This window comes from Hemiscyllium ocellatum, chromosome 12 (assembly GCF_020745735.1).
Source record: "Hemiscyllium ocellatum isolate sHemOce1 chromosome 12, sHemOce1.pat.X.cur, whole genome shotgun sequence".
NCBI classification, from domain to species: Eukaryota; Metazoa; Chordata; class Chondrichthyes; order Orectolobiformes; family Hemiscylliidae; genus Hemiscyllium; species Hemiscyllium ocellatum.
Window position 1 is genome coordinate 86,608,926 of NC_083412.1, and position 17,454 is coordinate 86,626,379.

The 17,454-nt window shown below is 41.4% G+C and overlaps 1 protein-coding gene across 1 annotated transcript in view; it reads left to right on the forward strand.

Moving 5' to 3' along the window:
* The window catches only part of LOC132820625 (mucin-2-like), a 99,405-nt gene that overhangs the window by 79,110 nt on the left and 2,841 nt on the right, over nucleotides 1–17,454 (forward strand). The window contains exons 3-12 of the mRNA XM_060832826.1: nucleotides 561–658; nucleotides 1,877–1,978; nucleotides 2,546–2,695; nucleotides 2,826–2,878; nucleotides 4,594–6,167; nucleotides 7,965–8,146; nucleotides 8,354–8,435; nucleotides 8,772–8,916; nucleotides 9,147–9,388; nucleotides 10,197–10,390. Coding sequence (XP_060688809.1) covers nucleotides 561–658; nucleotides 1,877–1,978; nucleotides 2,546–2,695; nucleotides 2,826–2,878; nucleotides 4,594–6,167; nucleotides 7,965–8,146; nucleotides 8,354–8,435; nucleotides 8,772–8,916; nucleotides 9,147–9,388; nucleotides 10,197–10,390 — 2,822 coding nt within the window. The remainder of the gene's footprint in view (nucleotides 1–560; nucleotides 659–1,876; nucleotides 1,979–2,545; nucleotides 2,696–2,825; nucleotides 2,879–4,593; nucleotides 6,168–7,964; nucleotides 8,147–8,353; nucleotides 8,436–8,771; nucleotides 8,917–9,146; nucleotides 9,389–10,196; nucleotides 10,391–17,454) is intronic.

A 17,454-nucleotide genomic window follows, 5' to 3' on the forward strand; every position in this document is an offset into this window, starting at 1 on the left:
AACATCGCAAACTACAACACCAGAAACAACAACACAAACTACCCCACCAGAAACAACATCACAAACTACAACACCAGAAACAACAACACAAACTACCACACCAGTATCAACAACACAATCTACCACAACAGAAACAACAACACAAACTACCACACCAGAAACAACATCGCAAACTACCACACCAGAAACAACATCACAAACTACCACACCAGAAACAACAACACAAACTACCACACCAGTAACAACAACACAATCTACCAGACCAGAATCAACAACACAATCTACCACACCAGAAACAACATCGCAAACTACCACACCAGAAACAACAACACAAACTACTTCACCAGAAACTACGACACAATCTACCACAACAGAAACAACAACACAATCTACCACACCTGAAACAACACAACCTACCACACCAGAAACAACAACACAATATAGCACACCAGAAACAACATCACAAACTACAACACCAGAAACAACAACACAAACTCCCACACCAGAAACAACATCGCAAACTACAACACCAGAAACAACAACACAAACTGCCACACCAGTAACAACAACACAATCTACCACACCAGAAACAACAACGCAAACTACCACAGCAGAAACAACAATACAATCTACCACACCAGTAACAACAACACAATCTACAACACCAGAAACAACAACACAAACTACCACACCAGAAACAACAACACAATCTACCACACCAGAAACAACATCGCAAACTACCACACCAGAAACAACAACACGAACTACTTCACCAGAAACTACGACACAATCTACCACACCAGAATCAACAACACAATCTACCACACCAGAAACAACAACACAATCTACCACACCAGAAACAACATCGCAAACTACCACACCAGAAACAACAACACGAACGACTTCACCAGAAACTACGACACAATCTACCACAGCAGAAACAACAACACAATCTACCACAGCAGAAACAACAACACAATCTACCACACCTGAAACAACAACACAACCTACCACACCAGAAACAACAACACAATCTAGCACACCAGAAACAACATCACAAACTACAACACCAGAAACAACTACACAAACTCCCACACCAGAAACAACATCGCAAATTACAACACCAGAAACAACCACACAAACTGCCACACCAGTAACAACAACACAATCTACCACACCAGAAACAACAACACAAACTACCACACCAGTAACAACAACACCATCTACCACACCAGAAACAATAAGACAAACTACTACACCAGAAACAACATCGCAAACTACCACACCGGAAACAACATCACAATCTACCACATCAGAAACAACATCGCAAACTACCACACCAGAAACAACAACACAAACTACAACACCAGAAACTACGACACAATCTACCACAACAGAAACAACAACACAATCTACCACACCTGATTCAACAACACAAACTACCACACCAGAAACAACAACACAATCTACCACTCCAGAAACAACATCGCAAACTACCACACCAGAAACAACAACACAATCTACCACAACAGAAACAACAACACTATCTACCACACCTGAAACAACAACACAACCTACCACACCAGAAACAACAACACAATCTACCACAGCAGAAACAACAACACAACCTACCACACCAGAAACAACAACACAATCTAGCACACCAGAAACAACATCACAAACTACAACACCAGAAACAACAACACAAACTCCCACACCAGAAACAACATCACAAACTACAACACCAGAAACAACAACACAAACTGCCACACCAGTAACAACAACACAATCTACCACACCAGAAACAACAACACGAACTACCACACCAGTAACAACAACACCATCTACCACACCAGAAACAACAACACAAACTACTACACCAGAAACAACATCGCAAACTACAACACCAGAAACAACAACACAAACTTCCACACCAGTAACAACACAGTCTACCACGCCAGTAACAACAACACAATCTACCACACCAGAAACAACAACACAAACTACCACACCAGAAACAACATTGCAAACTACCACACCAGAAACAACATCACAAACTACCACACCAGAAACAACAACACAAACTAGCACACCAGAAACAACAACAAAATCTACCACACCAGAATCAACAACACAATCTACCACACCAGAAACAACAACACAATCTACCACACCAGAAACAACATCGCAAACTACCACACCAGAAACAACAACACGAACTACTTCACCAGAAACTACGACACAATCTACCACAGCAGAAACAACAACACAATCTACCACACCTGAAACAACAACACAACCTACCACACCAGAAACAACAACACAATCTAGCACACCAGAATCAACATCACAAACTACAACACCAGAAACAACTACACAAACTCCCACACCAGAAACAACATCGCAAATTACAACACCAGAAACAACCACACAAACTGCCACACCAGTAACAACAACACAATCTACCACACCAGAAACAACAACACAAACTACCACACCAGTAACAACAACACCATCTACCACACCAGAAACAACAACACAAACTACTACACCAGAAACAACATCGCAAACTACCACACCGGAAACAACATCACAATCTACCACATCAGAAACAACATCGCAAACTACCACACCAGAAACAACAACACAAACTACAACACCAGAAACTACGACACAATCTACCACAACAGAAACAGCAACACAATCTACCACACCTGATTCAACAACACAAACTACCACACCAGAAACAACAACACAATCTACCACACCAGAAACAACAATACAAACTACCACAACAGAAACAGCAACACAATCTTCCACTCCAGAAACAACATCGCAAACTACAACACCAGAAACAACAACACAAACTGCCACACCAGTAACAACAACACAAACTACCACACCAGAAACAACAACACAATCTACCACACCAGAAACAACAACGCAAACTACCACAGCAGTAACAACAACACAATCTACCACACCAGAAACAACAACACAAACTACCACACCAGTAACAACAACACCATCTACCACACCAGAAATAACAACACAAACGACTACACCAGAAACAACATCGCAAACTACAACACCAGAAACAACAACACAAACTACCACAGCAGTAACAACAACACAATCTACCACACCAGAAACAACAACACAAACCACCACACCAGAAACAACATCGCAAACTACCACACCAGAAACAACAACACAAACTACCACACCAGAAACAACAACACAAACTACAACACCAGAAACAACATCGCAAACTACCACACCAGAAACAACATCACAAACTACCACACCAGAAACAACAACACAAACTACCACACCAGTATCAACAACACAATCTACCACACCAGAAACAACAACACAAACTACCACACCAGAAACAACATCGCAAACTACCTCACCAGAAACAACAACACAAACTACTTCACCAGAAACTACGACACAATCTACCACAGCAGAAACAACAACACAATCTACCACACCTGAAACAACACCACCTACCACACCAGAAACAACAACACAATCTAGCACACCAGAAACAACATCACAAACTACAACACCAGAAACAACAACACAAACTCCCACACCAGAAACAACATCGCAAACTACAACACCAGAAACAACAACACAAACTACCACACCAGTAACAACAACACAATCTACCAGACCAGAATCAACAACCCAATCTACCACACCAGAAACAACATCGCAAACTACCACACCAGAAACAACAACACAAACTACTTCACCAGAAACTACGACACAATCTACCACAACAGAAACAACAACACAATCTACCACAACAGAAACAACAACACAATCTACCACACCTGAAACAACAACACAACCTACCACACCAGAAACAACAACACAATCTAGCACACCAGAAACAACATCACAAACTACAACACCAGAAACAACAACACAAACTCCCACACCAGAAACAACATCGCAAACTACAACACCAGAAACAACAACACAAACTGCCACACCAGTAACAACAACACAATCTACCACACCAGAAACAACAACGCAAACTACCACAGCAGTAACAACAACACAATCTACCACACCAGAAACAACAACACGAACTACCACACCAGTAACAACAACACCATCTACCACACCAGAAACAACAACACAAACTACTACACCAGAAACAACATCGCAAACTACAACACCAGAAACAACAACACAAACTTCCACACCAGTAACAACACAGTCTACCACGCCAGTAACAACAACACAATCTACCACACCAGAAACAACAACACAAACTACCACACCAGAAACAACATCACAAACTACCACACCAGAAACAACAACACAAACTAGCACACCAGAAACAACAACAAAATCTACCACACCAGAATCAACAACACAATCTACCACACCAGAAACAACAACACAATCTACCACACCAGAAACAACATCGCAAACTACCACACCAGAAACAACAACACGAACTACTTCACCAGAAACTACGACACAATCTACCACAGCAGAAACAACAACACAATCTACCACACCAGAAACAACAACACAACCTACCACACAAGAAACAACAACACAATCTAGCACACCAGAAACAACATCACAAACTACAACACCAGAAACAACTACACAAACTCCGACACCAGAAACAACATCGCAAATTACAACACCAGAAACAACCACACAAACTGCCACACCAGTAACAACAACACAATCTACCACACCAGAAACAACAACACAAACTACCACACCAGTAACAACATCGCAAACTACCACACCGGAAACAACATCACAATCTACCACATCAGAAACAACAACGCAAACTACCACACCAGAAACAACAACACAAACTACAACACCAGAAACTACGACACAATCTACCACAACAGAAACAACAACACAATCTACCACACCTGATTCAACAACACAATCTACCACACCTGATTCAACAACACAAACTACCACACCAGAAACAACAACACAATCTACCACACCAGAAACAACAATACAAACTACCACAACAGAAACAGCAAAACAATCTTCCACTCCAGAAACAACATCGCAAACTACAACACCAGAAACAACAACACAAACTGCCACACCAGTAACAACAACACAAACTACCACACCAGAAACAACAACACAATCTACCACACCAGAAACAACATCGCAAACTACCACAGCAGTAACAACAACACAATCTACCACACCAGAAACAACAACACAAACTACCACACCAGTAACAACAACACCATCTACCACACCAGAAATAACAACACAAACGACTACACCAGAAACAACATCGCAAACTACAACACCAGAAACAACAACACAAACTACCACACCAGTAACAACAACACAATCTACCACACCAGAAACAACAACACAAACTACCACACCAGAAACAACATCGCAAACTACCACACCAGAAACAACATCACAATCTACCACACCAGAAACAACAACACAAACTACAACACCAGAAACAACATCGCAAACTACCACACCAGAAACAACATCACAAACTACCACACCAGAAACAACAACACAAACTACCACACCAGTAACAACAACACAATCTACCACACCAGAAACAACAACACAAACTACCACACCAGAAACAACATCGCAAACTACCACACCAGAAACAACAACACAAACTACTTCACCAGAAACTACGACACAATCTACCACAGCAGAAACAACAACACAATCTACCACACCTGAAACAACACCACCTACCACACCAGAAACAACAACACAATCTAGCACACCAGAAACAACATCACAAACTACCACACCAGTAACAACAACACCATCTACCACACCAGAAACAACAACACAAACTACTACACCAGAAACAACATCGCAAACTAGAACACCGGAAACAACATCACAATCTACCACACCAGAAACAACAACACAAACTACAACACCAGAAACAACAACACAATCTACCACAACAGAAACAACAACACAATCTACCACACCTGATACAACAACACAAACTACCACACCAGAAACAACAACACAATCTACCACACCAGAAACAACAACACAAACTATTGCACCAGAAACAACAGCACAAACTACCACCCCAGAAACAACATCAACAACTACCACAACAGAAACTACGACACAATCGACCACACCAGAAACAACATCACAAATAACCACACCAGAAACAACATCACAACCTACCACATCAGAAACAACATTGCAAACCACCACACAAGAAACAACATCAGAAACTACAACACCAGAAACAACAACACAAACTACTTCACCAGAAACTACGACACCATCTACCACAACAGAAACAACAACACAATCTACCACACCAGAAACAACAGCACAAACCACCACTCCAGAAGCAACAACACAATCTACCACACCAGAAACAAAATCACAACCTACCACATCAGAAACAACATCGCAAACCACCACACCAGAAATAACATCACAAAGTACAACACCAGAAACAACAACACAAACTACTTCACCAGAAACTACGACACCATCTACCACAACAGACACAACATCACAAACTACAACACCAGAAATAACAACACAAACTACCACACCAGAAACAACATCGCAAACTACAACACCAGAAACAACAACACAATCTACCACGCCAGAAACAACAACACAAACTACCACACCAGTAACAACAACACAATCTACCACACCAGAAACAACAACACAAACTACCACACCAGAAACAACATCGCAAACCACCACACCAGAAACAACATCACAAACTACAACACCAGAAACAACAAAACAAACTACTTCACCAGAAACTACGACACAATCTACCACAACAGAAACAACAACACAATCTACCACAGCTGAAACAACAACACAACCTACAACACCAGAAACAACCACACAATCTACCACACCAGAAACAACATCACAAACTACAACACCAGAAATAACAACACAAACGACTACACCAGAAACAACATCGCAAACTACAACACCAGAAACAACAACACAAACTTCCACACCAGTAACAACACAGTCTACCACGCCAGTAACAACAACACAATCTACCACACCAGAAACAACAACACAAACTACCACCCCAGAAACAACATCGCAAAGTACCACACCAGAAACAACATCACAAACTACCACACCAGAAACAACAACACAAACTACCACACCAGTAACAACAACACAATCTACCAGACCAGAATCAACAACACAATCTACCACACCAGAAACAACAACACAAACTACCACACCAGAAACAACATCGCAAACTACCACACCAGAAACAACTACACAAACTACTTCACCTGAAACTACGACTCAATCTACCACACCAGAAACAACAACACAATCTACCACACCAGAAACAACAACACAAACTTCCACACCAGTAACAACAACACAATCTACCACACCAGAAACAACATCACAAACTACCACACCAGTAACAACAACACAATCTACCACACCAGAAACAACAACACAAACTACCACACCAGTAACAACAACACCATCTACCACACCAGAAAGAACAACACAAACTACTACACCAGAAACAACATCGCAAACTACCACACCGGAAACAACATCACAACCTACCACATCAGAAACAACATCGCGAACTACCACACCAGAAACAACAAGACAAACTACCACACCAGTAACAACAACACAATCTACCACACCAGAATCAACAACACAATCTACCACACCAGAAACAACATCACAAACTACAACACCAGAAACAACACAAAGTACTTCACCAGAAACATCGCAAACTACAACACCAGAAACAACAACACAAACTACCACACCAGTAACAACAACACAAACTACAACACCAGAAACAACAACACAAACTACCACAGCAGTACCAACAACACAATCTACCACACCAGAAACAACAACACAACCTACCACACCAGTAACAACCACACAATCTACCACACCAGAAACAACAACACAAACTACCACAGCAGTAACAACATCACAATCTACTACACCAGAAACAACAACACAAACTACTATACCAGTAACAACAACACCATCTACCACACCAGAATCAACAACACAATCTACTACACCAGAAACAACATCACCAACTACCACAACTGAAACTACGACACAATCAACCGCACCAGAAACAACAACACAATCTACCTTACCAGAAACAACATCACAAACAACCACACCAGAAACAACCACACAATCTACCACACCAGAAACAACATCACAAACTACAACACCAGAAATAACAACACAAACGACTACACCAGAAACAACATCGCAAACTACAACACCAGAAACAACAACACAAACTTCCACACCAGTAACAACACAGTCTACCACGCCAGTAACAACAACACAATCTACCACACCAGAAACAACAACACAAACTACCACCCCAGAAACAACATCGCAAAGTACCACACCAGAAACAACATCACAAACTACCACACCAGTAACAACAACACAATCTACCAGACCAGAATCAACAACACAATCTACCACACCAGAAACAACAACACAAACTACCACACCAGAAACAACATCGCAAACTACCACACCAGAAACAACTACACAAACTACTTCACCTGAAACTACGACTCAATCTACCACTGCAGAAACAACAACACAATCTACCACACCAGAAACAACAACACAAACTTCCACACCAGTAACAACAACACAATCTACCACACCAGAAACAACATTACAAACTACCACACCAGTAACAACAACACAATCTACCACACCAGAAACAACAACACAAACTACCACACCAGTAACAACAACACCATCTACCACACCAGAAAGAACAACACAAACTTCTACACCAGAAACAACATCGCAAACTACCACACCGGAAACATCATCACAACCTACCTCATCAGAAACAACATCGCGAACTACCACACCAGAAACAACAACACAAACTACCACACCAGTAACAACAACACAATCTACCACACCAGAATCAACAACACAATCTACCACACCAGAAACAACATCACAAACTACGACACCAGAAACAACAACACAAAGTACTTCACCAGAAACATCGCAAACTACAACACCAGAAACAACAACACAAACTACCACACCAGTAACAACAACACAAACTACAACACCAGAAACAACAACACAAACTACCACAGCAGTACCAACAACACAATCTACCACACCAGAAACAACAACACAAACTACCACAGCAGTACCAACAACACAATCTACCACACCAGAAACAACAACACAACCTACCACACCAGTAACAACCACACAATCTACCACACCAGAAACAACAACACAAACTACCACAGCAGTAACAACATTAGAATCTACTACACCAGAAACAACAACACAAACTACTATACCAGTAACAACAACACCATCTACCACACCAGAAACAACAACACAATCTACTACACCAGAAACAACATCACCAACTACCACAACAGAAACTACGACACAATCAACCGCACCAGAAACAACAACACAATCTACCTTAACAGAAACAACATCACAAACAACCACACCGGAAACATCACAACCTACCACATCAGAAACAACATCACAAACTACCACACCAGAAACAACAACACAAACTACTTCACCAGAAACTACGACACAATCTACCACAACAGAAACAACAACACAATCTACCACACCTGAAACAACAACACAAACTACCACACCAGAAACAACATCGCAAACTACCACACCAGAAACAACAACACAAACTACCACACCAGTAACAACAACACAAACTACCACACCAGTAACAACAACACAATCTACCACACCAGAAACAACAACACAAACTACCACACCAGAAACAACAACACAATCTATCTTACCAGAAACATCATCACAAACAACCACACCGGAAACAACATCACAACATACCACATCAGAAACAACATCGCAAACTACCACACCAGAAACAACATCACAAACTACAACACCAGAAACAACAACACAAACTACTTCACCAGAAACTACGACACAATCTACCACAACAGAAGCAATAACACAATCTACCACACCAGAAACAACAACACAACCTACCACCCCTGAAACAACAACACAACCTACCACACCAGAAGCAACAGCACAAACTACCACAGCAGAAACAACAACACAATCTACCACACCAGAAACAACAACACAACCTACCACACCAGAAACAACAGCACAAACTACCACAACAGAAACAACGACACAATCTACCACACCAGAAACAACAACACAAACTACCACCCCAGAAACAACAACACAATCTACCACACCTGAAACAACAACACAAACTACTTCACCAGAAACTACTACACAGTCTACCACACCAGTACGAACAACCCAAACTACCACACCAGAAACAGCAACACAATCTACCACACCAGAAACAACAACCCCATCTACCACACCTGAAACAACAACACAACCTACCACCCCTGAAACAACAACACAACCTACCACACCAGAAGCAACAGCACAAACTACCACAGCAGAAACAACAACACAATCTACCACACCAGAAACAACAACACAACCTACCACACCAGAAACAACAGCACAAACTACCACAACAGAAACAACGACACAATCTACCACACCAGAAACAACAACACAAACTACCACCCCAGAAACAACAACACAATCTACCACACCTGAAACAACAACACAAACTACTTCACCAGAAACTACTACACAGTCTACCACACCAGTACGAACAACCCAAACTACCACACCAGAAACAGCAACACAATCTACCACACCAGAAACAGCAACACAATCTACCACACCTGAAACAACAACACAAACTACTTCACCAGAAACTACGACACAATCTACCACACCTGAAACAACAGCACAAACCACCACACCAGAAACAACAACACCATCTACCACCCCAGAAACTACAACACAGTCTTCCACACCAAAAACAACAACACAAACTACCACATCACAAACAACATCACCAACTACCACACCAGAAACAACAACACAATCTACCACGCCAGGAACAACACCGCAAACTACCACACCAGAAGCAACAACACAAACTACAACACCAGAAACATCCACACAAACTTCCACATCACAAATAACATCACCAACTACCACACCAGAAACTATGACACAATCTACCATACCAGAAACAACAACACAATCTACCACACCGGAAACAACCTCACCAACCACCACACCAGAAACAACCAGACAATCTACCACACCAGTAGCAACATCACCAACCACCACACCAGAAACTACAACACAATCGACCACACCAGTAACAACAACCCAAACTACCACACCCGAAACAGCAACACAATCTACCACACCAGAAACAGCAACACAATCTACCACACCAGAAACAACAACACAAACTACCACCCCAGAAACAACAACACAATCTACCACAACAGAAACAACAACACAATCTACCACACCTGAAACAACAACACAAACTACTTCACCAGAAACAACAACACAACCTACCACACCAGAAACAGCAAGACAATTTACAACACCAGAAACAGCAACACAATCTACCACACCTGAAACAACAACACAAACTACCACACCAGAAACAACAACACCATCTACCACACCAGAAACAACAACACAAACTACCACCCCAGAAACTACAACACAGTCTACCACACCAAAAACAACAACACAAACTACCACATCGCAAACAACATCACCAACTACCACACCAGAAACAACAACACAATCTACCACGCCAGGAACAACACCGCAAACTACCACACCAGAAGCAACAACACAAACTACAACACCAGAAACAACAACACAAACTACCACCCCAGAAACTACAACACAGTTAACCACACCAGAAACATCCACACAAACTACCACATCACAAACAACATCACCAACTACCACACCAGAAACTATGACACAATCTACCATACCAGAAACAACAACACAATCTACCACACCAGAAACAACCTCACCAACCACCACACCAGAAACAACCAGACAATCTACCACACCAGTAGCAACATCACCAACCACCACACCAGAAACTACAACACAATCGACCACACCAGTAACAACAACCCAAACTACCACACCCGAAACAGCAACACAATCTACCACACCAGAAACAGCAACACAATCTACTTCACCAGTAACAACAACCCAAACTACCACACCTGAAACAACAACACAAAGTACCACACCAGAGACGACAACACAATCTACCACACCAGAAACAGCAACACAATCTACTTCACCAGAAACAACACAATCTACCACACCTGAAACAATAGCACAAACTACCACACCAGAAACTACGACACAATCTACCACACCAGTAACATCAACACAAACTACCACATCACAAACAACATCGCCAACTACCACACCAAGAACAACAACACAAACTACCACACCAGAAACTACAACACAATCTACCACAGCAGGAACAACATCACAAACTACCACACCAGAAACAACAACACAAACTACGTCACAAGAAACTACGACACAATCTACCACAACAGAAACAACAACACAATCTACAACACCAGTAAGATCAACCCAAACTACTACACCTGAAACAACATCACCAACTACCACACCAGAAACAACAACACAATCTACCACACCAGAAACATCAACACAAACTACCACACCAGAAACAACAATACACACTTCCACACCTGAAACAACAACACCATCCACCACACCAGAAACAACAGCACAATCCATCACATTGGAAACAACATCACAATCTACCACACCAGAACTAACAACACAAACTTCCACACCTGAAACAACAACACTAACTACCACACCAGAAACCACAACACAAACTAGCACACCACAAGCAATATCACAAACCGCCACACCAAAAACAACATCACAATCTGCCACACCAAAAATAACATCACAAACGTCCTCACCAGAAACATCATCTCCAACTACTACACCAGAAACAAGAACACAATCTATCGCACCAGTAATTACGTCAGAAATTACCACACCATTAACTCCAACACAAAGTAACTCTGCAGTAACATCGACTGTAACTATCACATTATCACTACCTATCACATCAGAAACAACATCGCAACTTACCACACCAGAAACAGCATCTCTATCTAGCATGCCAGAAACAACATCACTAACTACCACTACAGAAGCATCAACTGTAACTACCACAGCAGAAACATCAGCTGTAACTAGTTCACCACAAATTACGTCAGAATCTATGTCAATAGAAACATCGTCACTGACTACAACACCAATAACAACACCAAAAACTAGCACACAACAATCATCAACACTAACTATCACACCTGTAATATTAACTTTGTCTACTACTGTGTCAACTTCCATCCTGGAAACAACTTCAGGAACAACCTCAACAAAAACATCAGCACTAACTACCTCAACAGAATTATCGACTGCATCCACCACAGAAACATCAACACTACCTATAACAACAGAAACATCGGTGCTAACTACTACACCAGAAACATCGACAGTAATGACCACAGTAAACACAATTATCCCAACTTTCATACCAACCTCGACATCCACCCTGCCCACCACAACCCCAACTACTGCACTGACCACTCGAACCATCACAACAGCTGCTACTTCCCCACCTGTCTGCAGTAAGTAACCTCAATATTGTTTTTGCTAGCCCACTGTATAGAATTACTGTTGTATCACCATTATAGGATTAATTGTCAATGACAACAATCATTTCATATAGATCTTGTGCTATCTGCAACTTAGTCAGTGGTTAGTACTCTAAGACTGAGCTTTGGAAGAATTCATAAGAGTAAAGGTTGATTTCTTTCACGTCTGACTTCTAAACTGATACCTTTAATTTACTCTCAAATAAGTAGAAAATAAAATTTGAACTTATAAGGAACACCAAATGGCTCAAAGCTCTTTACAGCCGGCTAAATACTTCTGTTTGAAAAATCACTATCCTGATGCAATAAATATGACAACTCATCTGGACTTGGCAATATCTGTAGAGGCAGCAATGTCATATGACCAGATGCCTTTTTTTTGTGATATTGATTGAGGTACAAATATCAGCCAAGATACTGGGTGTAAATGCCATGTTCTTTATTATTGTGATGATGCCATGGATCACTTACCACCACCCGAGCTGACATTTTAACCAAAATGATGACACCTCCCAACAGTGCAGTGTACAGAAACTCCAATGCAGATTTTTCTGCTCAAACTCCCAGAATAGGACTTCAACCTGGAACTCTGTGATTCAGAAAGGATGGCACTGCCAATAGAGCCAGCCACTACATTACAAAATGGCACAGAATGAACACCTTTCCATGTAATGCAGAGCCTCTGGCTATTAAGATGTTGATATTGAGAAGAAGTCCTATCTGATTGTCCTTTACCCTAACATACCTGTGTGAACCTGCTTTGGAGTAGATGTTATTTGAGAAGGGAGCCACTGGCAATACCAGCATTCGCTGTCCAGCCCTAAATCTTGAACTGAGTGACTTCCTAGTCAATTTGAGAGGGCAGTTAAGAGTTAACCTCATTGCTGTGGGTCTGGAGTCACATGTAGGCCAGACCAGGTAAGGATGGGAGATTTCCTTGCCTTAAAGCAACATCAGTTCTTTTAACAATTGATTGAATCTTTCATGGTTTCCATTATTGAGACTGGATTCAATTGATTAGATTCATGTTTTACCAGTTACCTTGGTGAAATTTGAGCCCACGTCCCCAGTTTGTTAGCCTCGGCCTTCGGATTACTAGCCCAGTGAAATTATCTCTACCTCAATGTTTCTCCCAAATTTTTCAGCCATTTTGTCTTGCCCAAAATCAACAGGTTAACATGTATTATTATATACCAAATGCCAGCACTCACATCTGCCCTAATGGCCTGACATCTCAAGGCTTCCTTCCTCCAGTCCTGTTCATCAGTGCCCTCCTTGTGATTGTTCCCACAGGGTTGTAGACTGATGCCTCACATCTCTGGTATTCTGTCCTGTATGTCCATCAGTCTGCCTGTTTGTGGTTGTGGGGCAGTAAAATATTCATAAGGTCTTATCAGTGTGATCTTCCTGGGTTGGCGAGGTTTTGGACAGAAATTGCCAAAGTAGAGAGAACTTTTATCAGGAGCTAGGCAAGTGAAAGGAGAGGGGTTAGGAAACACTTATTTATACTGGGTACAGTGTGAATATGAAACTTTCTGTCAAAGTAAGCAATAGGTGCTAACTGTTGATAAGATGGTGGCATAGTGTAATGTCACTGGACTAGTTATCCATACGCTTAATGATGGGATCTGGCTGGATTTAAAATTCAGTTAACAAAAGTTGGAATTGGAAACTGGTCTTGACAATGGTGAACATGCAGGTTCATCAAGTGCTGTACAAACTTTATTCTGGTTCACTCATGTTCTCTCAGAAGGGTGTCTGCCATCCTTACCCAGTCTGGCCCATATGGGACTTCAGACTCACTGCAATATGGTTGACTCTGACCTGCCCTCTGAAATGATCCTTGCAAACTGCTCAGGTCAAACACAATTAGGGATGGATAACCATTATCAAATAGCAACTGTTATCAAAAAGCATACATTTTAAAAATCAAACAGTAATTTTAAGCTTAAATGATTAAATTTGGGCCGTCCAAGTGTATGAAGGGATGTGGATTTTAGATAGTTGGGTTATGCTGAGGTAGGCATAGCTATGATCTCATTCAATAGAGATACAGGCAAATGGGACAAATGGCCTCTTCCTGTTTCTGTGATCTGGTTTATGTCAGCTGAATGGAAGCCTCTGATCATAACTTTTCAGCCAGAATGTCACCTGTTTCTGAGAAAGGTATCATAGGCTGTTTAGTCTCCGAATAATCAAACTGAACACAGTCATGAGTTTATACGCTCAATCCAGATTAATCCTTTCACTGCCACTCTGTACTATACCAGGGGAGTTCTGGAATCTTGCAACTCAGAGGCAATGTTGCTGACAACTAAGCCATAGTGTTATAATATTCCAAATGGGCGCAACTTCTTATTTAATGCATAGTCTATGGTCATTAAGATGCTGCAATCAGTTTAGAGTCTCAGCTCTCCATTCTTTTAGAATAATACAGATAGAGGCCATTTTGCCCATCAAGTCTGCACTGATTCTCCCAGGAGAAAGTAAGGACTGCAGATGCTGGAGATCAGAGTTGAAAAATGTGTTGCTGGAAAAACGCTTTTCCAGCAACACATTTTTCAGCTCTGATCTCCAGCATCTGCAGTCCTCACTTTCTCCTAGTTGATTTTAACCTACTGTGAAACTGATCCTCCCACACAGTCCCACTCCATCTCCATAATTCCACATTTACTCATGGCTGATCTACATAATGTGAACATCCCTGGACACTACATGATATTTAGAATGGCTAGTCTGCCTAACTTGCACATCTTTGGACTGTGTGATGAAACTAAAGCACCCAGGGGGGATTCTAACAGACACAGGGAGAACTGCAAACTCCACAGTTGCCCGAGGGAGGAATCAAACCCAGATCCCTGGCGTTGGGAGGCAGCAGTGCTAACCACTGAGCCACCATGCCATCCCTTTGTTGGGGTGTGCCTGTTTTGGTTTGTGAGTTTATATCTTCACTCCAGAACTAAAGCGTCATCGAAAGTAATCTCTTGACCATTACTCCACACTGTACTGGGGGGGTTTCTACATTGTCACAGGGTGCTGTCCCTCAAGTGAGGTGTTAAAGTGATTGTGACTACGTTAATCAAGATGAGGAGGTGCTGGTGTTGGACTTGGGTGGACAAAGTTAAAAATTACACAACTAGATACCTGACAAAGGAGCAGTGCTCTGAAAGCTAGTACTTCCAAATAAATCTGTTGGGCTATAACCTGGTGTTGTGTGATTTTTAACTTTGTACAATAATCAAGCCAAATAGAAAGGTTTGTTGTCTCCCTGTGCCCTGGCCAATATTTCATCTTAAATTAATACCATTAAAAAAACGATCCATTGTTAATCCTGTACATAGAATCACAGAACTGTTACAGCATAGCGTAAGAAGGCCATTTGGCTCATTTTGTTGCAACAGTTCTGTGCTGTAAACAAAACAGCTTCCACATCAAACCTGATGTCACCAAGCAACCTGATTGTTTCCTGGGAGTGTGGTGAGGTGTTAAAGAACTGGAAGTCTTTCTTTTCAAGTAAGAAATTAATGAATGCTCATTGTTAAACATTCATAATGTATTTCTCTTTCAGTTCCAACCCGGTTTGTGCGTATAAATCTGATTCGTGTGACAAGTCATGAAATTTCCATTTCCTGGAACACCAGAAATGTATTCACCCTGACTGTATATGAGGTCATTTTAACCAGTACAACCAGTGAAGAATTGAAATTTACGACGAACAAAAAAAAAGCAGTATTCAGGGATCTACTTCCTGATGTTAACTATAACG